The sequence below is a fragment of the Puccinia triticina genome, chromosome 9A (genome assembly GCF_026914185.1).
Source record: "Puccinia triticina chromosome 9A, complete sequence".
Classification (NCBI taxonomy): Eukaryota; Fungi; Basidiomycota; class Pucciniomycetes; order Pucciniales; family Pucciniaceae; genus Puccinia; species Puccinia triticina.
This window is the reverse complement of record NC_070566.1, coordinates 1,855,138-1,880,561: the sequence shown is the minus strand read 5'-3', so window position 1 is coordinate 1,880,561 and position 25,424 is coordinate 1,855,138. Positions and strand designations below refer to the sequence as shown.

Below are 25,424 nucleotides of genomic sequence, written 5' to 3'. Positions count from 1 at the left end.
AATTGAACTGGCAACCCTGCTGTCAGGCAATTTTCAGCTAACCACACTGCAGGCATCTCTATGTTGCTGCGGGCCACAGAAAAATCTGACAATTCAGTGGGGATTTGAACCCTCCGCAACAAGTATTGCAGCAACACTTGGCCAGCTGATGGACAGCCGGCCACCAGGGTATGTACACACACCACACCTCTTGATGGCTGGCACAAGGACCGTTCATTGGGTCTTCACACTCCTCTTGATGGCCAGCACAAGGACCTGCCATTGGGAGGAGTCCTTGTGCCAGCGGTGGCGATATCTGACAGATTTTAGTAAAGTAACTACCCACCATTACTATTGCTGCCGTTGTCGTTATCAGTAATGTGCAAAAAGCGGAATCATGCGTAAAGTAACTTGAATTTTTTTTACTACCGTTACTAGTAAAGTAACGCGTTATCAAGCAATAAAGGGCCAAATTAGCTGTAAAATGATGTTTCATTGCTTGTTATCTCACTCAATATCTGCTGCTCCGCGCACAGATATTTTAAAAGCCTTCAAAAAATTGCCCTCCCCCAGTGCAATATTCATAGCACAGCGCCGTTACCAGTAACAATAGCGATAACGGCAAAAATTTGTTACTTTATCATTACATTACGCCTTACTGTAGCAATAACTACCCACTGTTGCTTGTGCAGGCCATCAAGAGTAGTCCACTCTCCTCTCAATGACCAGCATAAGGACTTTCCATGAGGAGGAGGAGTTCACACTCCTCTCAATGACCGGTGTGGTAGACAGAAAAGTGGAAAAATAAAAAGTTTTTTCTATACCACATAATTACTCATACTAGGCTTCAAGATACCATCAAATGGACCCCAGAAATGTATTATAAGGCCAATCTCACCCCTAGTCACCACTGGAAGCACCCCTGGGCCCCCTCTAGTGTGGAAGTTACACCTCATGGACACCTATCACATGGCCAGCCCCAGTAACCCAGCTGTCACCTGCCCCAACCCAAGTTTCACAGTAGTACACTTATACATATCACAGGATACAAACATACATCTCCCTGTCAGGCTACACTCATTACATATTAGCTAAATACACTTGTTTATATACATAGTATGACATCATTTACACTGTTTCTGCAGCCTCAGACTTTGTGTGTGCACTAATTCCCCCTGTATGACAGCTCATGCAGTCTACTGTCACCTCATGCATGTGTTAGAATGTTCTTTTGTATATTCTGACATCATGTATGCACCCCTGGCATATTTAGAATGTTCTGTGGTATATTCTGACACCATTCATGCGCCCCTGAGGGGTTATGACATCATTTGTATCTACTCCCACCAGCTAAAATCCCTCACCCTGTTGTCTAGATTAGCTGAAACCCTAACCCACAAGCCCCTTTGGGGCTCCACTTTTTTCTATAAAAGGAGCTCTCTCCACCCCCAGTGGTCTGCTCCCCAGTTCCTCACCCAGAACTCACAAGTCACCCAACACTCATCCACACTCAAATCCTAAAACCCTTATAACAATAAATCAACCCTTATAACAACAATTCAACCCTTATAACAAAGTAATTAAAACACTTACACATTGCCAGTCAAAACAGATTTCATCTGGAACAGACCAGACCTATCACTTAATAAAACTTGCCAAGCTGAGCTTGGTGGGTCTTGTTGACTGATAACAGAAGGGCAGAGCTTGCAACTCCATCATACCCTTCACCATTCAGCAAAAGGGTTTCATTACCACTTTTGAGTCTTACACTGGTCATTGGGAGGAGTATTCCATACTCCTCTCAATGCCAATACAGACCAGCGTTGAGAGGAGTACATGCACCTCAATGCCCGGTCTATGCTGTCCATTGAGGTAAGTGTGTATGTACTCCTCCCAATGACCAGACCTTTATCCAGCCATTGAGAGGAGTGTGTACTCCTCTTGATGACTGGTAGTTTTGCCGGCCATTGAGAGGTGTCTGTAATCCTCTTGAGGCCAGTGTGTGCTGGCATCAAGAGGAGTGTGGACTCTTCCTGATGACCTGTCCATGAGGTGGACATCAAGATGAGTTAGAGGAGTGTGCAATCCTCTTGATGGCCAGAACAAGGACTGGTCATTGAGAGGTTGTTTTGTACTGCGGTGGCCGGCTGTCCAAAGGCAAATCAGCCGGCCAAATGTTGCTGCAACTGAAAAATGTAGATTGTTGTGAAACATCATGATGTTGCTGTGGCACGCAGTGCCACTAGGCTAACAACCATTTGTTGGGCTGCTGATGATTTGTGGACAGATTCCTATGTCCTCCTCCACCCCCCCAGCCCGGCCAGCTCCAGTTGTCCTTTGGCTTTTAGCCAAAGAATTATAGTGCCACACATGAGTTTCCCCCCATGCACAAAGTAAATCTATTTTATTTTTACCCCTCACAGAACAAAAACTGGCTTTCCTCATCTGTTTTTATTTTACCCCTCACAGAACAAAAACTGGCTTTCCTCTGCTACCCTCAAGGGTCAGGATATCCAGCCATCTTGGCTTCTCCTCATAATGTGGATTCAATGCACCAGCTGCCAACACATGTTGAACAGATATTGGAGAGCTTGTTTTCTGTGAAATTGAATTGGAATGACACACTGCTTTCCCCAGGCAGTTCAATGCATGAAAATCATACATACAGCCCAGAATACCCAAAAAAACAAATTGTAAAGAGGCATAGAATAGAGATATAATGGTTTCACCTCCAGGGATTTGTGTAGCAGCAAAAGATGGGGAAGGATAAGACAAGTCTCATGGTACAAAGTATTTAGAGTAGATTGTCTGCTCAGTTGCAGTTTACCACAATGCCAATGTTAAATGCACTTAGTTTGCAACCTCTTGCATATCATGTGTGTAATCACCTCAAACTCATTTCCATGCAATGTGTACTTAGCTCAATGGTTAGAGCATCACTCATGAATGCTGAGTATGTGAGTTCAACTCTCACAGTACAGGAGGTTGTGAGTTCAATACCCACTTCACTTGGACCATACTTTTCTCAAGTTTAATACAAAGGGCATGCATGGGGCCCTTTTGGAACGGAATAAAAAATGGAATGGCATAAAATCACCAGAACAAGCTCATTGAAAGATCTGAATTGCTCAGAGCATCGGCATTGGTGCGGGTGTAACTCAAGGAGTAGCGCATTAGCTTACTCCGGGATTAGTGCTAATCCGGGTGGTCAACCGCATTGGTGCGGGCTTAATTGATGAGCAAGTATGTTGTATGCACCTACAGCTTATGTAAGCTGTGTTTGGTGCATACTTTTGGGTGGGGAGGAGTTTCTGCATGCATGTGAATATGTATGCAGCATTACTCCCAGCAATGGTGGGCCGCTACGCTACACCAAAAAATGAGCTAACAGCGGATTACGCGGCCCTTTCCACAGCATTGAACCACTTAAACTGGTGAGAATATTCTAGGAGCCTCTCTGATCAAAATGGTCCAGCAGGACCATTGCATCAGGGAGTCAGGACATCCTGGTTACCAGATGCAGAGCCAAAATTCTATCTGGAGTACAGTTCAGCTAACATGGTCTGTTTTGCAGCATTCAACTGCTTGCCTTGCGTGGATTGAACTATAAGCCTCCCTGAAGGATCAGTCAATTAGGACTGCAAAATTCAGGGAGTTTGGAAAATCCTGTTGCCAGCTGCGCTGCTGTAATTGGCAGTTAGCTGATTTCTAGCGCAGCGTAGCGGCCCACCGTTGCTCCCAGGATTAGCAAGGAGTAAATTTACTCCCGCTTACTCCAAATTGTACTCTTGGGAGGAGTTTAGTCCAATTAAATTGGACCCAATGTGGTTGCCAAGGAGAAGTAGTTACACTAATCCTCCCTTAATCCGCAACTGATGTGGATGCTCTCAGTTCAGTTTGGGGAGATAAGTGCCAAGTCCCTCTGGTTCAGAGGTTGTGTTTTGTTTGAGGGCACTTCGCCACAACCCAGTCTGTACCTGCACCCTCCACCATGAAAAAACTGAGGGTACTAGGTAGTAGGTGATGTGAAGCCAACTCCAGCCTTAACTTTAACCATAAACTTATGGACAAGGGGTAGAACCCCCTGAGGATGACAAAGGGGCCATTGGCTTTCAAGGGGAGTAATGTTGGAGTGTCACTGGAATTTCAGCATATGTTACTCAATGTCACCTGACACCTATTCACATCAACTTTTTGATGGCGCTCCAAAGCGGGGACTTGTGTTCATGTTGAGGTCTCATTGTGTGTGATTTGTGCAAGAGATAGAGATGCTCATGTGGGGCTGCCCCAAAGGAACTCCGGGGAGGCTTTGTTAAGCTTGGTGAGAGTTCAAATTCTGCTCAATTTCAATGTATCATGGACTGACACCAAGCTTTTTGAATTAATTCCAAGTGATTGTTGAAGAGGAATGTTACTGGAATTAAAATAAATGTGTTTCACAACAGATCAATGGATGGTATAATATATTTATTTATTCCAAACCAAAACTACTATCATGTTGCACAAAAGTTCAATCACCTTCTCCCAAGGTTGTTCTTTGTTTCTAAAGTCTTGGAGAGACAGTCAATCATGATCTTCCAGTATTTTTCTTCAGTTTCAAAGTACTGAGTAAAATAATCAACAGTATGAGTATTTTTATACCAATAACCAATGAGAGTGAGTGAGAGACGAAAAACCAAGTGGCTTGAATCCTTCAAGGAGATTTAAACAATTAATGCTTTTTGGATTGGGTCAAAATTTGATGCCAAAAGTATCTGTAAGCTTGGAAGTCCCCCAAATGTTCCAACAAGGGGATGATTTTCATGTCGTGGCTGGAGGATAACTTCAAAGAGCCACTTAGAAAAATCCTTGAGCGCATTGTCAATTGGCTCGATATTAGCTGAGGTTAGGTATTCTAGTATATGGCGGTGGCACAATTGCAAATGGAAGAGCAAACATTTTATCTTTTGTATCAGGACCCAGGAAACCCCCTGTAAATGACCGTAACGAAAATGTATGAATTTTTTGGCAAAAACCCAAAATGGTAGGCACAAAAATGGTATGAATGGGCTTTTTTGGCCTCAATGGTAAGCACTTCAAGTGTATGGAATTTTTCCTGGGTACAAGAGGGTAGTAACTAAGATGTATGAAATTCCTGAGAGTGCACCAGAAAAACCCGTAGCCCTCCCTCCCTCAGCAGCACAGCTTGGCTTATTTTTGGTACCCCAGTGCCCCACCTTGGCAGCGCACCCCAGGTTTTTTTTTTTTGCACCCCCCCCCCCCCCCTCGGCAGGAATGGTAGGCATGGAAAATGTATGAAAATTTGGGAAATCCTCAAAGCATACGCACAAAACGTGTATGAATGAGGTCAAAAAATGTATGAATTTTGTCAAAATTCTGGATTTTAGGTTACGGTCATTTATAAGGGGTTTCCTGGGTCCTTTTGTATCAAATCCTTCTTCCTGACATCCTTGCGATTCTTGGCCGTAATTCTGACAGTGAATTCTAGCGGCCGGCCTTGATCTTTGACTGGCTCTAATTCGAGTGAAACCGGGAGGCCTTCCACATCATGACTTACACTGGAAGGAGACCTAGGCTTTTGCTGCTTGAAAGCTTTCAGAATCGAGTCTTCATGTTCATCCAAACTGCCTGGTTCATCCATAGGATCGAACTTTCTTGGTGAAAGTAAACGTGGAAAAATGTTCATGCCAGGATAATGGAACTTATTTGAGATGTTTCCGGGATCATTGTTCAACAAAATGTGGGAGATCCCGGCCCCTCTACGATGTGAAGCTTTCAATCGAAAGCCAGCCACTGAGCCTGATGCAATTGATGTTAAGAGTGAAGTCAAACCCAGCTCATTATCCGGTAGAGGTGTACGTGACTCTTTGCCAGGACTTCTGTTCCAAGCCAGAAAAATCAAAACAGAGGCCTTGAGGCAGCTTGTTACCGATGGTTCCTGGCTAAGATACCCAAAAAGCGACTTCTGCAAGTTGCCAAAAACCGCGCCGTTCACTGGGTTTGGGTTTCTAACTACTCCCATGACAGGAAAACTGCCTCCGGGAGGTTGAAAAGCCTCTTTCCAAAGCCAATTGGTTAACGCGTCGTGAGAAATTTTCTCGGCTTCCAAGTTGGGACCACCACTGTACCACCTCGATATGGCCGTGTTGATGAGGATGAGTCCGTCTACTAATTTATTGAACATGCTAATCATACTAGCCGCAGGTTTTGTTATCCATTGATCTGGAACAGTTTGGTCCATCACCCGAATTATCCAGGAGGGTGATCGACCATTTTGATTGGACATTTGATACAGAAGAACCGGGAGATCAGCGCCTCTGGAAGGCCTCTTTGACACGGCCTTGTATTTTCTGTAGTGTTGATTGATCTCGTCCCTAAATTTGGTTGTGAACTGTTCCAGGAATGGCGACCTACTGCTGGGATGATTGAGTTTTTTTTTGAGAGAGTTCATTAAAAAGTCTGACCGTTCCATCGCAGGATTTTGTTGCTCGTATTCTGCCACTGGTCGTACGGCTGGGCCAGTTGCGCCGTTCTTCTTGGTTGTGGTATAGCGATTATGATAATCTCCCAAGACTTGTGAATTGTGAGGGTTCTCATCAAACTCGTTGCTGTGGCGGGAAGATGAAGATTCTGATCTCAAGTCAATAATCACTTTGGCTGATTTCAAGTCGCACAGGAAAGAAGATAGGGTTAACTCTCAACCGGTCAAAGCACTGCTACTTCAATTTTCATTACTCACGATGAGCTTCCTTGCGGTTTGCAGTAGATTGAAGAGCAGCTCCCCAGGAGTTGGATCTAACGGGATGGTAATCATCATTCTCGTTTCCCTTAGGGAGGTTATCATAATCAACCAACCATGAAGAAATCGAGTCGAGGTTGTCCTCATGAAGAGTTTCTACATTGGTGTGCCTCGGGATTGAAACTTGGGAACCTAAATCAGTCATTAGAGCTTCACACAAGATGAAGATAAATTTCAAGGGCAATAAGTAGAGCCATAAAATTTACAGCCGGGTGTTACTTACGATGAGCCTGTCTGTCGATCTCTGTGTTTTGTAAGAATGATTGAGGCGAGTTGAATGTAACACCATGAGGATGATTCTGCTGGTTTTCCACATGTTGATCAGCGTGATCCCCCATTAGGGACAGTAGCTGTGATTTCCAGTGGTTTACATCAACGTGACCTCCGCTGGTGTGACTCGGGATGGAAACTTCCGAACGCAATTCATCAATTGCAGCTGAAACGAAATCAAACAAGATGCCAATAAATTTCAAGTAAAGCAAGTCAAGATACAGATAAATGCAATGTATAATACTGGCTTACAGCTAGTCTCCTGGTGGTTCTCTATGTTGTGTAAGTCTGGTTGCATGGATCTATATGGCATACCTTCAGGGTAGTTCTGCTTGTTTGGCTCATGATGACCGATGTCACCCTCTCGATGTGGTATCAAGTAGTCCTCAACAACATGGTCCCCGTTGGTGTGGCTCGGGTAGAAAGATGGCAAAGTAAAATCGGCAATCGGAGCTGAAGACGCAAGATGATTTCAACCGCGATACCACAAATCAGCAAGTATACCCGAGTATAATGACTAACAATATGTCTGCCTATAGTTCTCCATACTCTGTAAGGCTGGCTGCAGGGATTTGAATGCGACACCATGATTATAGTCTTGCGTGCCGCCCTCATCATGATTTGCGTGACCCTCAAGCAGTTGTGACACCAGTGCTTCCTTGTGATCAATGTGGTCACCGTTGGTGTGGCTCATAAAAGAGAAAATTGGAGCTGAAGACAAGAGATTAGGAAGCATTTCAACCGGGATAGCACATAGTAGCATTTACACTCGCGCATAATCACTTACAGTTTGTGTGCCTATGGTTTTCCATATTTTGTAAGACTGGTTGCCGGGAGTTGGATGTAACCCCATAAGGATAGTATTGCACGTTTCCCTCGTTTTGATTTTCGTAACCCCTGAACAGCTGTGACATCAAGTCCTCGTCGACCTGGTTCTCGTTTAATTGGCTTGGATGGACTACTTCGGAACTGAATTGATTCATCGGATCTGAATTGAAATCATGCGCTTAGGATGTACATCAAGCTCAACCACGTCGGATATGAAGAATTAAGCCAGGTTCCACTTACAGGGAGTCCCCATGGGTTCGAGGGCGTTTTTTTGTTTATGGAGATTGTTATGATCTGTCAGATGCTGCGGGGTGAAGTGATCGACATTATCACCACCGAGATGTTTCGGGTCGTGGCCGTGGTGGGAGGCTGATGAAGTCTGCCAAGCTATGTTGAAGTCATAAAGTCACATTCAAGGCAGGAGGGAGGAGCATAACTGTACTTGAAGGGTTTGACTTACCAGTGTCCTGGTCCGCGAAGGATTCTAGCGGTGACCCCAGAAAATGAGTGGGTCTGCCCCGCCATTGTTCTACGACATTAGAGCCTTGTGGGACATGATAGTCTTCGAAAATGGATGGCCACAAACGCAAGGACGCATCCGGATTCCCGCTGCTCGAGCCAAACTGATGATTCGACGGAGGAGGAATATGATATTCTGGTCCTGACATTGACGGCAATGTCCGGTGACGCCCCTCTGGAAATCCATCAACGCCTGCAAGTGCAAAGTATGGCGGGTCGTACCAAACTGGAGGGAAAGAGTGCAATGAATGGCTGGGAGTTGATGGGTCCATTGAATGCTGATGATCTATGGCGCCCCCTTGTATTTTTTGTCGTTTTCCTATGTTTGATGCCAGCTTTTGCCCGTAAAGAATGGCTGAGGTCACGTTGTCAGTTGACCCAGTACTGCAGTCATTGCCATTATTGACAGAAGCTTGGGCATACCATTACGCTTGTCACTTTGAGTGCTTGAGTCCATATCGGCTTCCATATTTGAGTGGTACTCCGACGACTGACCCGCATGCTGCTGATTCTGGTCCGACGGTCGCTTTCGATTCAACTTTTCCTCTTTAAAGGAGGGACTTGGAAGCCGAAAATGTGTTTTTATCAAGCTTGGGTCTTGACTACTCGAATCAAGGATCGATATGATGCTGTCATCTCCGTACAGGGGCGGCCTAGCCAGAGCCTTGTAGCTAATTAGGAGCCACCCGGCTTTGAGAAAGAGAGAGGTAAACATTGTCGAAGGATTTGGAGTTCACTCAGACAGAGTGTGCTGTCCCCATTAGCCGGCTAGAAAGCAGGGCGTGCAAGAACGGAGGTTTTGAGCCCACTGCAGCCTGACGTGGGCCGGGGAGATGACAGGAGATGACTCGCCGTCTGGACCCCCATGCTAAACGCCGTGAGTAGTCTTCCTTGAAGACTACACAACCACATACAGGGTATACTACAAAGCGCCAACCACCCCCCAACCAGAACATCAGGCCGGTGTTTCGTACAGCTATTCAGAAACATTTCTTCTTGAGGATTTGGTCTTTATTGAGAGTCTTGGGAAGTTGTGGGTAATGTATACATCCGACTCACAACTTTTGGAGCACATAAGGATTCCCATCCCCAATTATACTGTGCATCCTGCTCCACTAGCTTTTCATGGCGAGTTTTCCCAGAATTTAATTCTAAGGCATGTGGTAAAAATTGAAAAAGAAGCAAAAAACCGTCAGACGATCAAGGGATGCTTGTTTACCTTGTAGTGATTCACTCCAGCAAGTTTTCGGTTGAGCAGCATTAACGATCAATCCACATCCACATTCATGTTTGAATTTCTTGGGTAGAAGTGTCAAGATTAATCACGATGTATGCCCTTTGGTATACTTGGAATAATATTAATGAAATTGAAAAAAGACAAACAAAAGGCTGTGTAAAACATACTCAAAGAATAACGCAAGGATGATTTATACGTGCGCACAACCGCAGCAGAAGAAAAACCAAATGCCGGAGGAGACGAATCTCTAAAAAAACCAGCTGGCCGTGGATGAAACGTAAGAATAGTCCGAGCCCCATTCTGAGGGTTCGGGATATCGCTCTCCGGGGCGTGTTCGAGGATCTGTTATGGGCGACATAGCGGATGATAGAGAATCTGCAGAGCCACTCAAATTTTCCGAGCCGTCGGAGCCGCCACGGTAGTAGGCTTCCTCATCCTTGCAAAAGTCTTTCCCACCAGTGGTGTGAAAACACACCCCTCGGGCCATCAAGGTTGTCCTGATCACATGTCGGTCTTGCTCGGCCCCTGCATAGACCAGATAATTAGTCTTTCTTGACTTTTTGCAACTCGGTCTGCTATCAGCAGAATCTTGTTGGATGAATAAAAAAAAACTGACAATCGGAAAAATTCCGTATTGAGAAACACTCTAGATTAGGCAAGCATTGAGCCGTCGAGTCAGAATTTGATAGTGCCCTCGCGAATGCAGAGCCATCCATCTCATGATCACCCCAGTCAAACTTGACGATCGATGGAGGCAGTAGAGTAAAGAGCTCGACGCCGATCAGAGAACCGTCGATAGACAAGGACTTAAGCTTTCTCAATGCGGAAGAGGTTTTGAAGACAACATCAAGCAGGCCCCGGTTTGTGGCTGGGTCATCAGAGCCCTCGACGTACTCGGAGGGGTAGATCACATGCCATTCCGTACTGATCGAGATCTTTAGAATTTCCAAATTGGGACTCGTGCAGTCTTTCAAGATTCGACATAATCCCGGTCGGCTGAGTTTCTGGGTTGGTTCGATAATCTTAAGCGTCCGCATGCTCTCTCGGGAGCTTTCCAGAATCCAGGAGATCTCCCTGTCGTTTAAATCACACCTTTCTAAGATGAGCGTTTTCAGGGCGCAATTCATCGTGGGTATTGAATTTATCGGATTAGACGGGAGACTCTTGTGCGGCTCATGACCAGCAAGTTTATGGAGTTCAATCGTCTCGAGGTGTTTCCATCCAGAGCATAATCGAGCAAGCACTTCATCAACCTGCCATTGGAGGTGGAGATCGCCATAATAGTAGGGATTTCTCAGGACGACGAATTCTCGAAGAAATTGTCGACCTGCCAGGGCCTCCAATAGGGGTTCTTTGCACGGTCTCAGGAGCGTGGTACTAATGGCGAGGTTTTCGAGTACCGGACAGGTTCGGATGATATCACAGATTAAAGAGCCGCCACCCTTTCCCATCGAAGCCGGACCGCGCCAATTGAACTGTAGCGAGCGGACATGAAGGGCTAGTACTTTCAGAGGATGATCGGTCACAGTCGATGGGACCCGGCCGGTCGCCGACAGGGTTGACTCGTCGTGTGTGGTTGTACAAGTAAGGGCCCGGAGGAATAAATATGCTTGCCATTGCGTTCCTAAAGCCACGTTTTTGAAAAGGGCCTGCTGGGCACATTGTCGAAATGTGTGGTTGACCAAAGTGAGAGGTAGTAATGGATTGGTTGGCAGACCTATCAAGGCAGTGACAAATGTTTAGTTGGAAAGTGTTTTTCATTGCTATGGCTGTTCTAAGCGTTGGGGTGGAAATAGATTAGATAATTATAACCTTCTTGCCAGGAAACCTCAAGCGGGTATTGGGGTATTTGGGCGCCAGCAACAAAACTATGGCAATGTCGTCGACAGGTTTCCTTGAGCTCCAGATGGGGCCTAGTTCGTTTGGCTGGGTTGGGTCCAATTTCGTCGTGGTCGAGGTTGTAATGAGCCTTCTCGGTCTGGGGTCGATGGTCGATCAAGTGTGCGATTATCTTGTGGACCAAGTCGGCTGGCAAGTCTGTTAGCTTGGCCATCCTGTTGGGCTTCAAATTGGCCGTCAAGCTCCCCCCATCGGGCCGTGCTGCTTACAGGAGCGCAGCGGCTGTGGAGGTACTCCAGAGAGGGCGGAGCTGCGGCTACGGGAGACCGCCGGAGCTGGCAGACAAAAGACCTGGTAAACACTGGTTGTGCTCAAGCGCCGAAAGCTCGCCGAACCAAACGCCGAAACCTTCGCCATCGACAAAAGACCCCGGAAGAAATTTTCGCCCCCCACACCCGCCCAGTTAGGGATCCCATCCGCCCGGCGGGCTCCTGCCTTTTGGAGGTCTCCACGCTAAGACGGGAGGACCTAGCCTAATAATTAATGAGTAAATGTTTCTAAAGGAGCTAGGATATTTGAAACTCTCCACCAAAGAATATCTGTTTCTTTCCTTCGAAAGGACAACCCTCCTCCCCCCAAGCCTGCCATGGCAAAAGGGAAGAGGGTTGGAAGGAAGATGATGAAACTGACTCCCCTCCCCCCGTACCGGACAGACTTGGGGATCTATTGGAAAAGCTCCCGGGCCGGCCCAAGCAAACCCCTATATTGTAGACATTTGCACACAAGAAAATTTTCTGATAATTTCTCATTGAGGAAACTCAGGCGGCTAGCCCGAGTTCCCGGGCCTGCTCGGTGCAGACGCCCGCGGGCTTTTGCTTGACCACCGCCACCGGGGAATTTTATCTATGTATGTATGTCATGTTGATTGGCAAAATCAGCAAATGGAATTTATTGAAATTAGACTTGCTGATTTCTCATAAAGTGTTAAGGTTTGGTGGACAGCTCCGCTTTCAAAGCAATGCTAATATATCCTGGGTAGCTCAAGTAGAAATTGTGTTTGAGCATACATGATACAAACTTAAGGAATCAGAAAAGGTTGGGCTGGAACTTGAACTGTCCTTACCCACTTTTATGCAAAGCTTATATCTGATATTTCAAATTTTTGATGTGAATTCACTCCATGATGTACAGAAATATGAGAGCAAGAAACATTTCTGAAGGTATAGTAACACTAAACAGAATATCTTGTAGTATAGTCAAAATTTGAAGAGCCTGTACATCCAGGATTTCAGTTCATTTTCAAAAAGAAACAAACAAATAAATAATGATCAAAAAGAAAGCACTTTTTTAATGGTAGGACAGCTGGATTTGGAAGTGGGACTCAAAGAAATTTAGAATTGAATTTGGTTTCATTGGAAGTGTTTTTAATCAGACTGGAAAACCTAATTGCCAATGAACCAAGGAGGGTCTTCTTTGGGCTTTGAGATGAAGGAGAGATATGATCATTTGCCAAATTCTTCAAGGTGGTTAGACTAGTCTTATAAATACTCTCAAATCCTCTCTTTGAGATGGGGAGTGTTTTGAATTTCTTGAATGCCAGGATTCCACCAGCAAAGAGTACCTCCTCGGCTATCATTTTTGAATATGCTGAAGCACCAGAGCTCAATAGGAAATTCTTTTTCAAATCAGTTGTTAACCTGATCCAATTTTCAACTTCCTTCTCCACAAGTTGGTCAGCTGTGGAACTGCCTGCAAGCTCCAATGTTGGTTGAGCTTTGTTGATCATCGGAATTTCATTGGTCCATTTCCCACCAATTTCCTGAAAGAATGGGTGAAATTTTCCTGTTCAATGATCAGTTCCCAAGAGGAATAATTTAGAACGACAAAATTCAAGGATTCAATCAACTGTAAGCTATAATTTCTGAGAGTTCATGATAGGATTGCATACCTTTTTTCAGAAAATTTAGAGGATTGCCGCTTATCATCCCTAGTCTCAGGTTTACAACTCGAGGAGGTGCTACGTTTCCATTGAGCTGAAAATTTTGCATTCGCTCGAAGACACCTCTGAGCTCCAAAGCGGTTTGTCTCAATTCTTTGTCGGGGCCGTTTGATAAGACCCGGTCGAAGACCAAGCTTATGCCGCCATACTTGACTATTGGTGTTCAAAAGGAAGTAGAACAAGGAAAATGAGCGCGGATTTGGCTAGACACGTTGGTAGAAGTCGAATGAGCTCACAGTCCTTTTCTATTATCTCCTTCAAAGCAGCTGGGTCTTTTTTTCGTGCATAATTGGGATTGAGCTTTGCATACTGATCAACATTTTTGGACTTGAATGAGATTCACTCACATTCTTGGATAAACTGGCTCCTCAAGGCAGGCACCGCTAGCTGTGAAAAATTAACAAGTCCCTCGGCGTGAATGCGGTCCTCTGGCTCCGAAGCAAGTTTCGTCAATCTCATGAGGTGAATAAAATATGGGAAAACCCATTCCTCATCGACCTTTTCTGTATTTTTGAGAGCAAACGATTGTGCGGCCAATGCAATTAGTTCTACTCTCAACGAATTGACTTGAGGGTCCAGCTTTTTCGAAGGTGGATTTTCAACGGCTTGCGACAAGCGCTCTACAATTGGTTCGAAATCCGAAATACTGGTCCCACCATCCCGGCTGTTAAAAAGCCTGACAAAATCAACGATGTCTTGAGGCATGTTTCTTTGGACAACCTCACTTTCCTCGATTCGCGAGGGTGAAGTGAGAATCTCTGATAACCATGAAGGCATGTGAGGACCTGCAGCTATCCTGATAGCTCTTCCAGTCTCGTCGTACTCAGTCATACCAATCGGGGTCCGATTGATTGGAAGTTGAGCCCGACGCACTGCGAAACAGAAATTGTAACCAAAAAACACATCTGTTACCAACGATCACATGATTGATGGAAGACGCTTACTGTGAATTCACCTGCTTTGGAGTATTCGTCTCTTAAGAACATAGAGTTGGAGCCTTTAAAAAATTGTTTGATGTGACAATTGAACCAAATCCGTTCAGCGGGTATTTTCGAAAAACTACGCAATTCGTAAATAAGCTTCATGATGTTTTCTAACAGGTAGTTCTCAAGCTGAGTTAAACTTTGGTTAACTCTCTGTTGAGCTTCTATTTTCAATAGTGAGAGCTCCAGAGCCTTCAAGTTCATGATCACAGTACCACCGCCTGATCGCCACTTCCTGTCTGCCCCGAGTTCGTCAAATAGCTGCAACCGTATTGCTTTGAGCGCTTGTTGGACTTCTGATTTTGAGTTCGAATAAAGCTGGGTGTGCGCCCGCATCATATTTTCGAGACAATCGGCTGAGCCCAGTGTGAAGATAGAACCCTCTTTAAATTGTGCCGGTTCAACACGTTTTTGTCCGTTTCCCACACCTACGCAGAAGATACATTAAGTCCTCTAAAGCAAGTCATTGTAAGCAGAAACCCTAAAACAAAACAGTCTTACTTCCAATGTGAGCAGCTTCGAGATTTGGTACTTGTTTAGTGTGTGTAACATCTTTGCTGACATAGCCTTTGGGTACGCTTTCAAAAAGATTTCTCTGGACAGGCAATGGGGTATCAACTATAGAAATTCCCTCCACATGATGATGAAGGATGTTCAAAGCGGAGACTATATAAGCAAACATTGATGTGTGCATTGTTGCAAGTCTTGAAAAACAATAAAGTAAGGGGACAAAATGCCAGGTTTGACTAGACTGAGGGTACAAGGGCACAATATGGGTTTTTGTGAATCAGTTGGAAGGATGTGAAACAATTCAAGGGATAAGCTACAACCAAGTAGTGATCAAATGAAAGCACATGTGGGCAGGCTTTATGTCCAAAGGGGAGTGCGGCAAGCTGGATGTATTCCCTGCAACACCCTGATTCCTAGGCATCTTCTGTGATGATTAGGTTTGAGAAACTGTCAGGACTTGAAGCACAGAGTTAATTTTACTTGACATGTCTTCAATTGAAATTCTGATTTGTTTATCTATCTATCTCGTGGTACATAGTGGAATAGTTTTTAAGTGATTTTTACAACTCATGACTTGTGTCACATATCTATCTGCTGTATGACAGGAGGGTTGAAAAATTACACTGTGGTTATGGGGATGTAATATGATTTTGCAACACATCATGATCTTTTTGATGCATGCCAATAAGTTATGAACTGTAAATAATGTTTTGTGAATATTCTGCATCAGGTATGCCTGTATAGTATTAGTGTAACCAGAAACAATACTCCAAATGTCTCACATGTCATTAATTAGGCGGCATTGTAAGTAGATAAGAGACCTTAAACCATAAATTTGGAAGTGTGCGTAGTCTTGCAATCATGGTGTCATGTGAAATTAATATGCAGGTGGTATCCTTTTGAATGATGCAAGATACAGTCAAACCTGTCTCACCACATACCCCTTGGTGGACAGAATTTTGTAAGTGGTTTGGCAGGTTATGCACCTCCATTGCCAAGGATGTGCTACAGGCAAAAATGGACATTTGGTGGACCCAAATGAGTATGCAGTGTGGGGGGTATCAGCAGTCAATTTGTAATTGATCAAACCAAACAAGCAGATGGTGAGGTACACTGGTTGGGGAACCTTGTTTGAAAAAAGTAGCTTGGATTATGCTGAAATGATGATATTTTTGAAGGCTTGCAATGGCTCCAGTCCCATTCTTTTCACGTCTTGCAAGCATGTACCAAAAACTGGACTCCCATAATCGAGAAATCAAACACCTGACACCAATTTTCTACACTCAGACAGGATTGAGGCAGATTGGACCAGTGTCTGCAGAGCATGACATCTAAAATCTGACCTTTCCCTCTCTTTGCATCCACTGTTTCCCTCCCACATCTGCCACTAGCTGCAGTGCAAGAGCAACCAACCTTCATCCTCTTCATTTATTTCTCTCCTACATCCACACATCCAAGACTCTCCTGGTGTTTTTAATGTCTCTAGTGTTCGTATATTTAGCACATGTGCGTGTGCGGATGTGGAGGGTGCAAAGGTATATATATCTATTTACATTTCTAGGAAATATATATACACGGTTGCAGAAGAAACAAAAAAGAGAAAAAGTGGGTTGGGGGGTGTTCCTTTTCTTTGAGGGCGGGGTACATATTACAGACAATAATCCATACAGAAAACTATACCCTACACATGTAAACACACAATTTTTATGTGTGTATCTATAAGAGAGTTTTTTTGTGGGAGAAAGGGGATGGGGATAAGCCGGAGGATGAAAAACGACAAGCAAGCAAGGAATGAGTAGAACTAGACGACAAGAAAACAGAGCAGACGAGACATAAGCAAGCGCAGATTAAGAACCGTCGAGCAGCTGCGCTCAACGAGTAGCAAGAATGTCTGAGGGGAGATCGAGCAAGAAAGGCTTCAAGAAGATGTGGACTCCGAGTCGAACAGGACGTGGGAGCCGAGTCTGACGACAGGATGGCCGGGCGAATCGAGCGCATGTTTCAAGAGATAGGTCGCCACCTTGCCGCCGAACCTCTCCACCTCGAACACGCGCACCCTGCGCTCCCATCCGCGGGCGGCTTTGGCGTCCAAGGTTCCGCTGTAGGATGCCAGGCCCGAGAAGCAGTGGTAGACTCCCTGGTGCTGGCGACATGTGTCCGTGGCCTGTATAACAACAACAAATAAAAAACCCTCCCCACTCGGTCAACACATTATCAAGCAAAAAACATGGTGAAGGACAACTGACGTGGGCATGGCCGTTGGCGATCACTTTGATCTCGGGCTCGAAGGTCGTTGCGTTTGAATGCGAGTCAGAGATGGGCGTAGCGCGGATAGCCTTCTCGAAGAAGTGGTCTCCGTCTTCCGCGTTGAGGGGACTTTCTCTCTGGTTACCGAACACGAGTTCGGCCTTAGACTTGGGGTTGAGGTCGGCCTTGGCGTATGCCTCCGGAAGGGGGATGTGGAAGAACATGAGCCCGACAGGCTTACTCTTCTTCCCTGCATTCTCCGCCGCCGCCGCCCGCGCTCGGTACCCTGCACTGGCCTCGTACGGCTGTAAGACCCGCGGTTGGGCTTCCGACTGCCGCTTGTACCACTCGATCTGCGACTTCTTCAGCCAGTCGAACTTGCTGCTTCCTCCCATCGCTATATCCCACAAATGCGAAAACGTCTTCCGTGGATAATCCTAGAACAGACAACATGTTCGTCAACGGGGGACGAGAAAATCTACCATGTCAAGGGGATGCTCACGTGAGAATCGAGGAAGTAGAGACTCAGAAGCTGGGTCGGATCGGCCAGACTGGCATTAACTCTGAGGACGTAATTACCGACGCCCATATCCGAGAGCTGGTCGACTTGGGGATGGCCTTCATCATCGAAGCCGGGGACGCCTGGGCCAGCTTTGCCGAGGAAGAAGGGCATCTGTTTCATGAGATACATCTGCTCCTCGATAGCCAGCGAGCGGTCGACATCGTGGTTGCCGAACACCACCGTCCAGGGCACCTTTTGGTCCGCAAAGAAGTGCCCGATCTTCGTCAAAGTCGAGATCGTGTCAAACGTCTTGTCTCGTCCTAAAAGTTGGTCTCCCCCTAGCACTATCAGGTCCGGCCGGGCTTCTCCAATCGCCTTCGTCAGCCATTTCTTCGTCGTCCCATCCGCTCCATCCTTCGCACAGTTCTCCAATTCACTCGCCGATTGACACGTCCCACCCGACGCACTGAAGTGCAAGTCAGAGATCTGTAGAGAGATTGTTTGTTTGCTGATTTAATTTCAAAGTGCGACACACACAAAGACATACTCTTTTTTTTTTCTGTTTACATACCTGCATGATTTTGAACTTGCCGTCTTTCTGGAAAGTGAGGGCTGGAGGAGGAGGGGGTTCGATGATCTGACGACGGACGGAGATGTCACACTGGATATGGTCGATGAGGTTATCGCCGTCGAAGACGGGTTTATTCAGTCTCTCGAAGCCCCACCAGGGCTTAGTGAGGTCGGCCTTGTGGCTCCAGAGGACGCTGATCTCGTTGATCGGCTGGACGGCGGCCTGGTCGGTGGGGTTCATGAAGGATGTGGAGCGGGTGAAGTATAGCTTGGCATCGGTGACCCTGGTGGGCCAGATGCCCGTCCGGAGGCTCTCGCCGGCCACCTCCCAGCCCTCTTTTGCAAGTTTCGCCTTGATCACCGGGTCGCTTTCTTCATCCTCATCGACTATCTGCAGTCCGGTGATCGGCTTGGGGTCGAGCGATGATACGTCCAGAGTTTGGGCGCGACGGTAGTAGATCTCCGTGTAGTAGTGGCCGACGCCCTTGCTCAAGTCCCGCGGGACGCGGACCCATCTCCCGTAGAGGGCGATCTCTCTGGCGGTCTGGTGAGGGGTACAGAAGGACTTGAATGCCCATGGGGGGAACATGCACGGCTTTACGTAGACATGGGTGATGGGCGCCGGGTCGTAGATGAGCGGGTTCCAGGAGTGGTGGGGGATCGGCTTGCGCTCGACAGGCAGTTTGCTGACGGACAGCTTCGGCCTCGAGCTCGAGTTAGCCGAGACCGGGATGATGGGCTTGCCGGTCGAGCTGGTGTCTTCGCTGTAGCCGACGTGTGCGTTGGACTGGGTGGCGATTCCCTTGGGGTCGTGGCTCACCAGTCCTGGTCCGAGCCAGACCATGATGACGAGTACGAATGAGGCTGCGCCGGAGATGAGGATGTAGGAGAGGGAGTGTTTGACCCGCTGGATGCGTTTGTGGGTGAGTCCGTTGCTCGTTGGCAGGAGCAGCTGGGCATCGTCTTCGTCCTCGTCGTCTTCCAGGTGGGTTCTCTTCTGGGCTCGCCCGCTGGCTGTTGCGCTCGCTTTTTGGTTGTGTGGCCAGGCCATGGTGTCTGTGGATGATGGTGCTGGTTGGTGGGGGGGTATTGTCCTGGGGTGGGGTGGGGTGGGTGGTCGTGGTTTTATGTGCCCTGGTCGCTGCTGGCGGGGTATGGGGTATGGGGTATGGGGTTGGCGTCTTCGCTGGGACTGTGGGGCGTCGGCGACCGTTGCCAGCCACACGCTCACGGCCGGACCACCACAACCAGCCATCCTCGGGAAAACTCCGCAACTGGAAATAATCAAACTACCGATGGCATGCTCCGCTTCAGCATCAACCATTCGGATACATCCGTAGGCTTGTTTGATCGGGGTACACTGTGCACCGGTCGTTATTTAGCAGCCGCCTCCTAGCCGACTTGCCGCAAGTACGGGGCTTCGGGTGCGCTTGGCTCAACGCTGCAGTCTCATCCATGCCACCTTACCAGAAAAGGGAAGAATAATGCCATCTGCTCCTCAGCTCTCATGTCTTGGATGTCTCGGGTGAAGCCACGCCTCTACCGATATGGCCAAACAGCTATACATCGCAATTTCCACAGGAACCCAATACTCTGCAAGCTGAGACTAATTCATAAAGGAGATATGTAGCTCGCTGTAAAGACATGCTTTGCTCGATCTTGCTTAACGGCATACATAGCATGAATAGCACATCTTGATGGCACAGAGAATCTTCTGTGTAAAGGGTGAGGGGGATACAAGTTCAAGTTTATAAAGCGAAGAATGTGAGAATAGCAGCAAACAGCCCGGTCACCACTTTGCCTTCCGGAGCCATAAATGCTGCTCCACTCTGCTCACATGAAGCCAAAAGAAACGAAGTGGTTGCTTAACATTGGAGCACGCGACTTTGGCAAGGAGGTTTGAAAAGACTTACCCCTGAAACAGTCTCATTGCCACCTGCCGCACCTCCTTCGGGCGGGGGCGTGGTAGGGTCGGGTAATTGGCTGCTAGGGTCAGCAAGCGTACCATTGGGAGAAGACGTGGGTCCGCCTCCGGCTCCTTCTGCCCCGCAAGTTGCTGGGGAATGAATGCATTAGCCTGGTGGTCTACATGAGTAGTACCAATTACAATAGTGACTTACGGGGTGCCGGGCACATACACTTGCCTGAGGACATGTCCCCTGGAACAGGCGCTTTGCTGGTTTCGCTTACAGCGGTGCCATTGGCAGGAGGCTATGGGCGCACCCAGAGGTGTCAGCTTGTGCATTGCGCCGCACGAAATGTGAAATATGCGGAACTTACAGATCCGCTCGCGTCGCCGCCTGATGCCGGCGGTGTGCCAGCACCTGCATCGGTACCGGGCAGACCGCTGCCACCAGGGGCAGCCGCGCCGTCCGTAGGAGTAGGCGCGCCGTCACCGCCGCCAGAAGAGACTGCCGGGGAAGCTGCAGCGTCCGGAGAGGCACCAGAAGCGCCGGCAGCACCACCAGGTGGAGGCGCACCTGCTGCACCAGCACCGCCCTCGGAAGGAGGAGCGCCGGCTGCGCCAGCTGCACCACCCGGAGGAGGCGCACCGGCACCTGCAGGTGAAGCGGCGTCACCCGCAGGTGCTGCTGCTCCACCCTCGCCAGGCGCTGAGGCGCCTCCAGGTCCAGCGGCCTATAATACGAAGGAAGAAGTCACTAAGTGCCCAAAACTCTAGTCACATATATTCGCACGCACTGGTTTGCCTGATGAGTAGTCTTGTCGAGGTGCGATCTGGTAGTTGTATGTTTGGTGAGTCAACCCAGCTTGGCTTGTAGTGTGTAATCATCATCCAAGAAAAGAACTTACCGAGTTGAATGCAGACACGTCGAGAGTGACTTGCGACAGCGCAATGGTAAGGGCAACAAAGATGGTTGAGGCGTACATGGTGACTAAAAGGTGCTGATCAACAGAAGAAGTATCTGTTTTTCCAACAGAAAGGAAAGGGTCAGCTCATTCAAACTCCATCAAAACAGGGATGGCTGAGGAAGACTCACACCACACAGGGAAAGTTAAAAAAAAGCAGAAGACCTGAAAGGGTTTCTGAGGTAAGTTTCTACAGCGAAAGGGTTAAAGTGAAAAAGCGGTGTACAAAAAACTTCAAAGCTCGAGAAATAAAACAACACAAGGGTATAAACGGTCGATTCTATAAAGAGAACTGGACTTGGTGGTGGAAGTTGGAACTGGAAGTGTGGGCTGAAGAAAAGCAGAAGAGTTCCTGAGTTAAAGGAGTATTTAAGCCAAAGCTGGTGCCCGGGAGATTTCTAGCGATAAGTGATCTCAAAGATGTCCACCAAGACACAGAAGCACCGATGATCAGCGCAGACCATGGGCCAGCAGAAAGAGTGAGCCGCGCCGATGCGCTCATAGGGGAGCCCGCCGTGTGTCCGTGAGCCGATTGAGCGACTGTATTCTCTCCTCGAGACCACCCAGACGGCGATCCTTCTCTCTTGCGTCATCTGAGCGTCACTATCGTACCCCAGAAACCCACTCTTGGGCCAATCTAGCCTCTCATCACACTGGAGCAGCAATCCCTAGCCACGCACTGACATCATCCTTTCAGCCTCACCCGTATGAGCCGCGCTCCTGCATCTCCTCATCTCCATCCTGGCTACGTGCATCCGTCGGACTCGCGCGTCCCACCGCATCGTGGCTTGCTGGAATCGCACGCCGTCATTCAACACGCAACTGTCCCGCCAGATAAACGCGGATTACCCTCCTAAATGCTCGGAGATCTTTGCTGATGATACGCGGACGAGATCGCAGACACACTAGAGTCAGAGAGCGGATCTTCGGAAACGGCGACGACTTGGCACCGGCAAGATTGCAACCCTGTACCGGAATCAGAGCTAGTCAACTTCCCGGTGCTTGAAATCATTACAGAGCTGAAGCACAAGATGGGATGTTGCGTCCTGTTTCGTGGAGCCCATACGACACAGCGAGGGTCTGGTGGATCATGCACCTTGCACAAGGCCGCCTCGTATTAGGTTGGTATAGCGCGGGGCGGCTTAAACAACCATACTATGTACCATTGGCAGAGAGACTTGCTTCACTAACTTAACTAAGTCCCTCCTGGGCGACTTACAGCAGAGATCTGGGAATACCCACCAGATTTTTCATGTGACAAAAAGGTGTTCCGATTTTGCCATACAAGATTTGAGATACTGTCAGCTAGCTACTTTATCAGAGCTGGCTGATCAAAGAGAAACACAAATTACAAAAAATCTATAAAATAAAAAGCGCATCCCTTGCTTGATAGCGCGCGGATGCGCAGTAAAATAAGAAAAACCTTGGATGAGAAAGAACTCGACATCCACCGAAACAAGCGCGTATGCGCAGCACTAACACTGCACGCTTATGCGCTAAAAACGTGCAACCAAGAAATATATATTAAAACTAAAAAGAGAAACCAAATACATGCAACTATGACCGCGACTGAGACTGAGAAACAAATGCTCATCCTTGTCAATGGAAAAATTAGACAAGTGCTCATCTTGGACAGGAGAATTTGTAATTAACACAAAAAAGACCTTCTCACTTTAAATGATGAGCTCCCCCAACACAGATTTACCATAGTAAAAATTCATTAATCTAGAAAACAAGAGTTAGACAAATTCTTTGTAAAATAGAGCTGTTTTTGTGTCTCCTTATAATCCCCATCTTCATCCAACCCAACACCCAAACCAGCACCTGCATCTTTTCCAACACTTTCATTGACAAATTCTCTACCGTTCCAGTGCCTGATTCAGACCAAAGTTCAACTTCCCAGTTCTTTTCCCGTACTCCCTTTCCAACACGTCTTCTCCCAAACTACAAGACTGAGGACTCTAGACTAAAAGTGCGTTCCTTCTCTTCAGTTATCATCCATAATCTTCCCAGATTTCCAAAGGGGTTATCCCAGCAAATTACACCTGTACTCCAGTCCCCTGCTGCTTCAGGCATCCCAAACACTCCTGCTCAGCAGGCCCTGAATTCTAACAGAGGGCACTTAAATACCATTGACTCTGAGAGTTAAGCCCCTCCATAAAAAAAAACTTACAATTTCTTTTCCTTGCCAGTATTCTAAACCTAGAAACCGCTCTCTGTCATCCTGCGCTACTGCTGTAGCATCAGCTTGCAGCTGGTGAAGCTAGAAGAGCGTAGCTCTTGGTACACATCACCACCGCTGACAGATACATCAAGATGATGTCAGGGCGCGTCTCTAGAGTGATGGAGCTCTGAATATCAACATTTTATTTATTAAGGTTGGGACTTGACTCTGCTAGTATCAGCAGGATGAGAAAACCACACCTCTGTCTGGAGGGGCTGATTGAACTTCTATTCAACTGGAGACTTGATGCTCCTAGGCAAGGTTGAGCCTACAAGAAGAGAGAAGGAGAGGAAACTCAGATTTACTAATAACCAGGTTGGCTGAGCAGAGGAGGTCAAAGCTGTAAGGGAAAATAAGATAGGAGGAAAGAGTTGGATGAAAATCCCCAATCACAGTATTCAAGTCTGTCAAAAATACAATCAAGTTGGGTGTGGTCTCCTCTGATATGAGGAATCCTTTGAGTTAGAGGAATTACTCTTACTTGATCTTGAAAGAATTGGAATAACTGAAATATATTCCTTTGTTATACTCTACAGTTATCTAACTAATTACAACGCTGCCGTGAAACAAAAGTAATGTGCTTTATTTACCTGAAAGCAGAACATGTGGTTCTGTCTCTTGTAAAGGTCTTAGGAATTCTTTTTCTGGTCTGAGCAACATCTGATGTAGGAAAGAATGTGAAGATCTGGAGTGACTTGTTAGCCGAGTGCGCTGCTGTCACTGAAGGCAACTGTCATCTTACTTTGGTGACTGCACCAGGTTCTTGAGCATGCAATGATGTTGATAATCTCTCAGCTCTTTGACTGTTGATTGACATAGAGCTAACTAGCTCTTTGTCAGCTTCCGTCTTCTCTGTCTGGTTCTGGGACTTACAAGCAGATAGCTTAAATAGCTTGAGTCTCTTGCGTCGTCAGGTGCCTACAGTTTTGTAGCTTCTGAGTCTACCTTTTGAACTTCAATTTCCTCCAAGAGGTCTTTGGGGTTCTTTGGGTTAATGCCGAGTCGTTCTGCGAGTGTTCTGAGTAAGAACAAACTTGCGGTCAGCCTTGGTTATCAAGTCTACAGCAGTCGTCTCGGTACGTACAAGTTTTTTAACTTTGTCTTGTTCTGGTCTTGGTCTGGAGCAATTACCAAAAAGGTTCTCACCTGACTCGCTTCTGCAATTGGCAAACCAATACATTAGCTCGCTGGTTAGGGTTTTGGTCTGGGCAAGTGCGGAAGGGCTTACCTGTCCGCGCTGCTGGGTCTGGGCTTAACCACGCATGCTTCCTTTTTGGTTGCAGCGGGTCTGGGTTCTGGGGACCGCGGAAGGGCTTGCCGTTCAACGCAGCTGAGTTTAACCAAGCAGTTTTCCATAAGGGTTCCTGCTGGTCTCATTGGTCTGTATTCCTACAGAACTTATATGCAGATCTGGTGATCTGTAAAATTCTTATTGGACACCTGTCAGTCATCCAAGTATATTAAAGCCTCTGAATCATGAAACAAAACTTCAAGGGTGTCCCCTACAAATTTACAAAATACACACAAAAAAATCCTAGAAGTGCCAGAAAAAAAAAATCCAGGGTTTCCCCTCTACAAATCTTAAAACCAACCAGAAAGCCTGCAACAATCAAAAAAGGAAAAGAAAATAACCCGCACCCAGCCACCTAGCATCAGCAAGCTGATGCACCGTGGCCCACTGTCCATCCCTGTCTAGCAGGGTCAAAAAACAAGTGAGAGTATGGCCCCCAGCGGTTAAGCACAGGGGGGCCAATGAATATTCCCCCACCAAACTGCGCAAGTGCAACAGCGGACGGGGGTGAGACAACCCCCCTGCTGGAAACCAGCCCAAGGAGTTGCCTGAGACCATCTGCACCAGGCGCTAAGTTAGCCCGGATTAGGGCACTTAGTTCGGCCCCGCACCCGCATCAGGTTGGATCAACCGGGGTCAACTTGACCCGGAGCTCCGTTTGGAGCTAGTGGGGTATAAATGTAGATCCCACTAATCCTGGGACTAAGATCAAATTGAATATTCATCATGCTTTTCAGCATGAACTTTATGTGTTTAGGT

General features: G+C 47.0%; 5 protein-coding genes across 5 annotated transcripts; all 5 read right to left on the bottom strand.

Annotated features, from left to right (window-relative positions):
- Positions 1–4,390: 4,390 nt before the first annotated feature.
- Positions 4,391–8,544, bottom strand: PtA15_9A197 (uncharacterized protein; the record flags this gene model as incomplete). Its single annotated transcript, XM_053172380.1, has 11 exons — positions 4,391–4,393; positions 5,426–6,636; positions 6,719–6,874; positions 7,002–7,080; positions 7,150–7,214; positions 7,364–7,501; positions 7,598–7,759; positions 7,836–8,036; positions 8,117–8,263; positions 8,337–8,360; positions 8,463–8,544. The coding sequence occupies 11 exons, from the start codon at positions 8,542–8,544 to the stop codon at positions 4,391–4,393; spliced, it is 2,268 nt and encodes a 755-aa protein (XP_053023627.1).
- A 1,335-nt stretch (positions 8,545–9,879) lies between these two features.
- Positions 9,880–11,685, bottom strand: PtA15_9A196 (uncharacterized protein; the record flags this gene model as incomplete). The annotated part of the gene is made up of 3 exons (XM_053172379.1): positions 9,880–10,157; positions 10,249–11,349; positions 11,445–11,685. 3 exons carry the CDS (start codon positions 11,683–11,685, stop codon positions 9,880–9,882), a joined length of 1,620 nt encoding a protein of 539 aa, XP_053023626.1.
- A 1,167-nt stretch (positions 11,686–12,852) lies between these two features.
- On the bottom strand, positions 12,853–15,147 carry PtA15_9A195 (uncharacterized protein; the record flags this gene model as incomplete). The annotated part of the gene is made up of 6 exons (XM_053172378.1): positions 12,853–13,313; positions 13,420–13,623; positions 13,707–13,742; positions 13,818–14,342; positions 14,426–14,881; positions 14,955–15,147. 6 exons carry the CDS (start codon positions 15,145–15,147, stop codon positions 12,853–12,855), a joined length of 1,875 nt encoding a protein of 624 aa, XP_053023625.1.
- Positions 15,148–16,881: 1,734 nt separating this feature from the next.
- Positions 16,882–19,791, bottom strand: PtA15_9A194 (uncharacterized protein; the record flags this gene model as incomplete). Its single annotated transcript, XM_053172377.1, has 5 exons — positions 16,882–17,127; positions 17,210–17,647; positions 17,713–18,198; positions 18,284–19,642; positions 19,750–19,791. The coding sequence occupies 5 exons, from the start codon at positions 19,789–19,791 to the stop codon at positions 16,882–16,884; spliced, it is 2,571 nt and encodes an 856-aa protein (XP_053023624.1).
- A 239-nt stretch (positions 19,792–20,030) lies between these two features.
- On the bottom strand, positions 20,031–21,171 carry PtA15_9A193 (uncharacterized protein; the record flags this gene model as incomplete). Its single annotated transcript, XM_053172376.1, has 6 exons — positions 20,031–20,111; positions 20,196–20,338; positions 20,403–20,493; positions 20,563–20,919; positions 20,983–21,018; positions 21,094–21,171. The coding sequence occupies 6 exons, from the start codon at positions 21,169–21,171 to the stop codon at positions 20,031–20,033; spliced, it is 786 nt and encodes a 261-aa protein (XP_053023623.1).
- Positions 21,172–25,424: the final 4,253 nt, after the last annotated feature.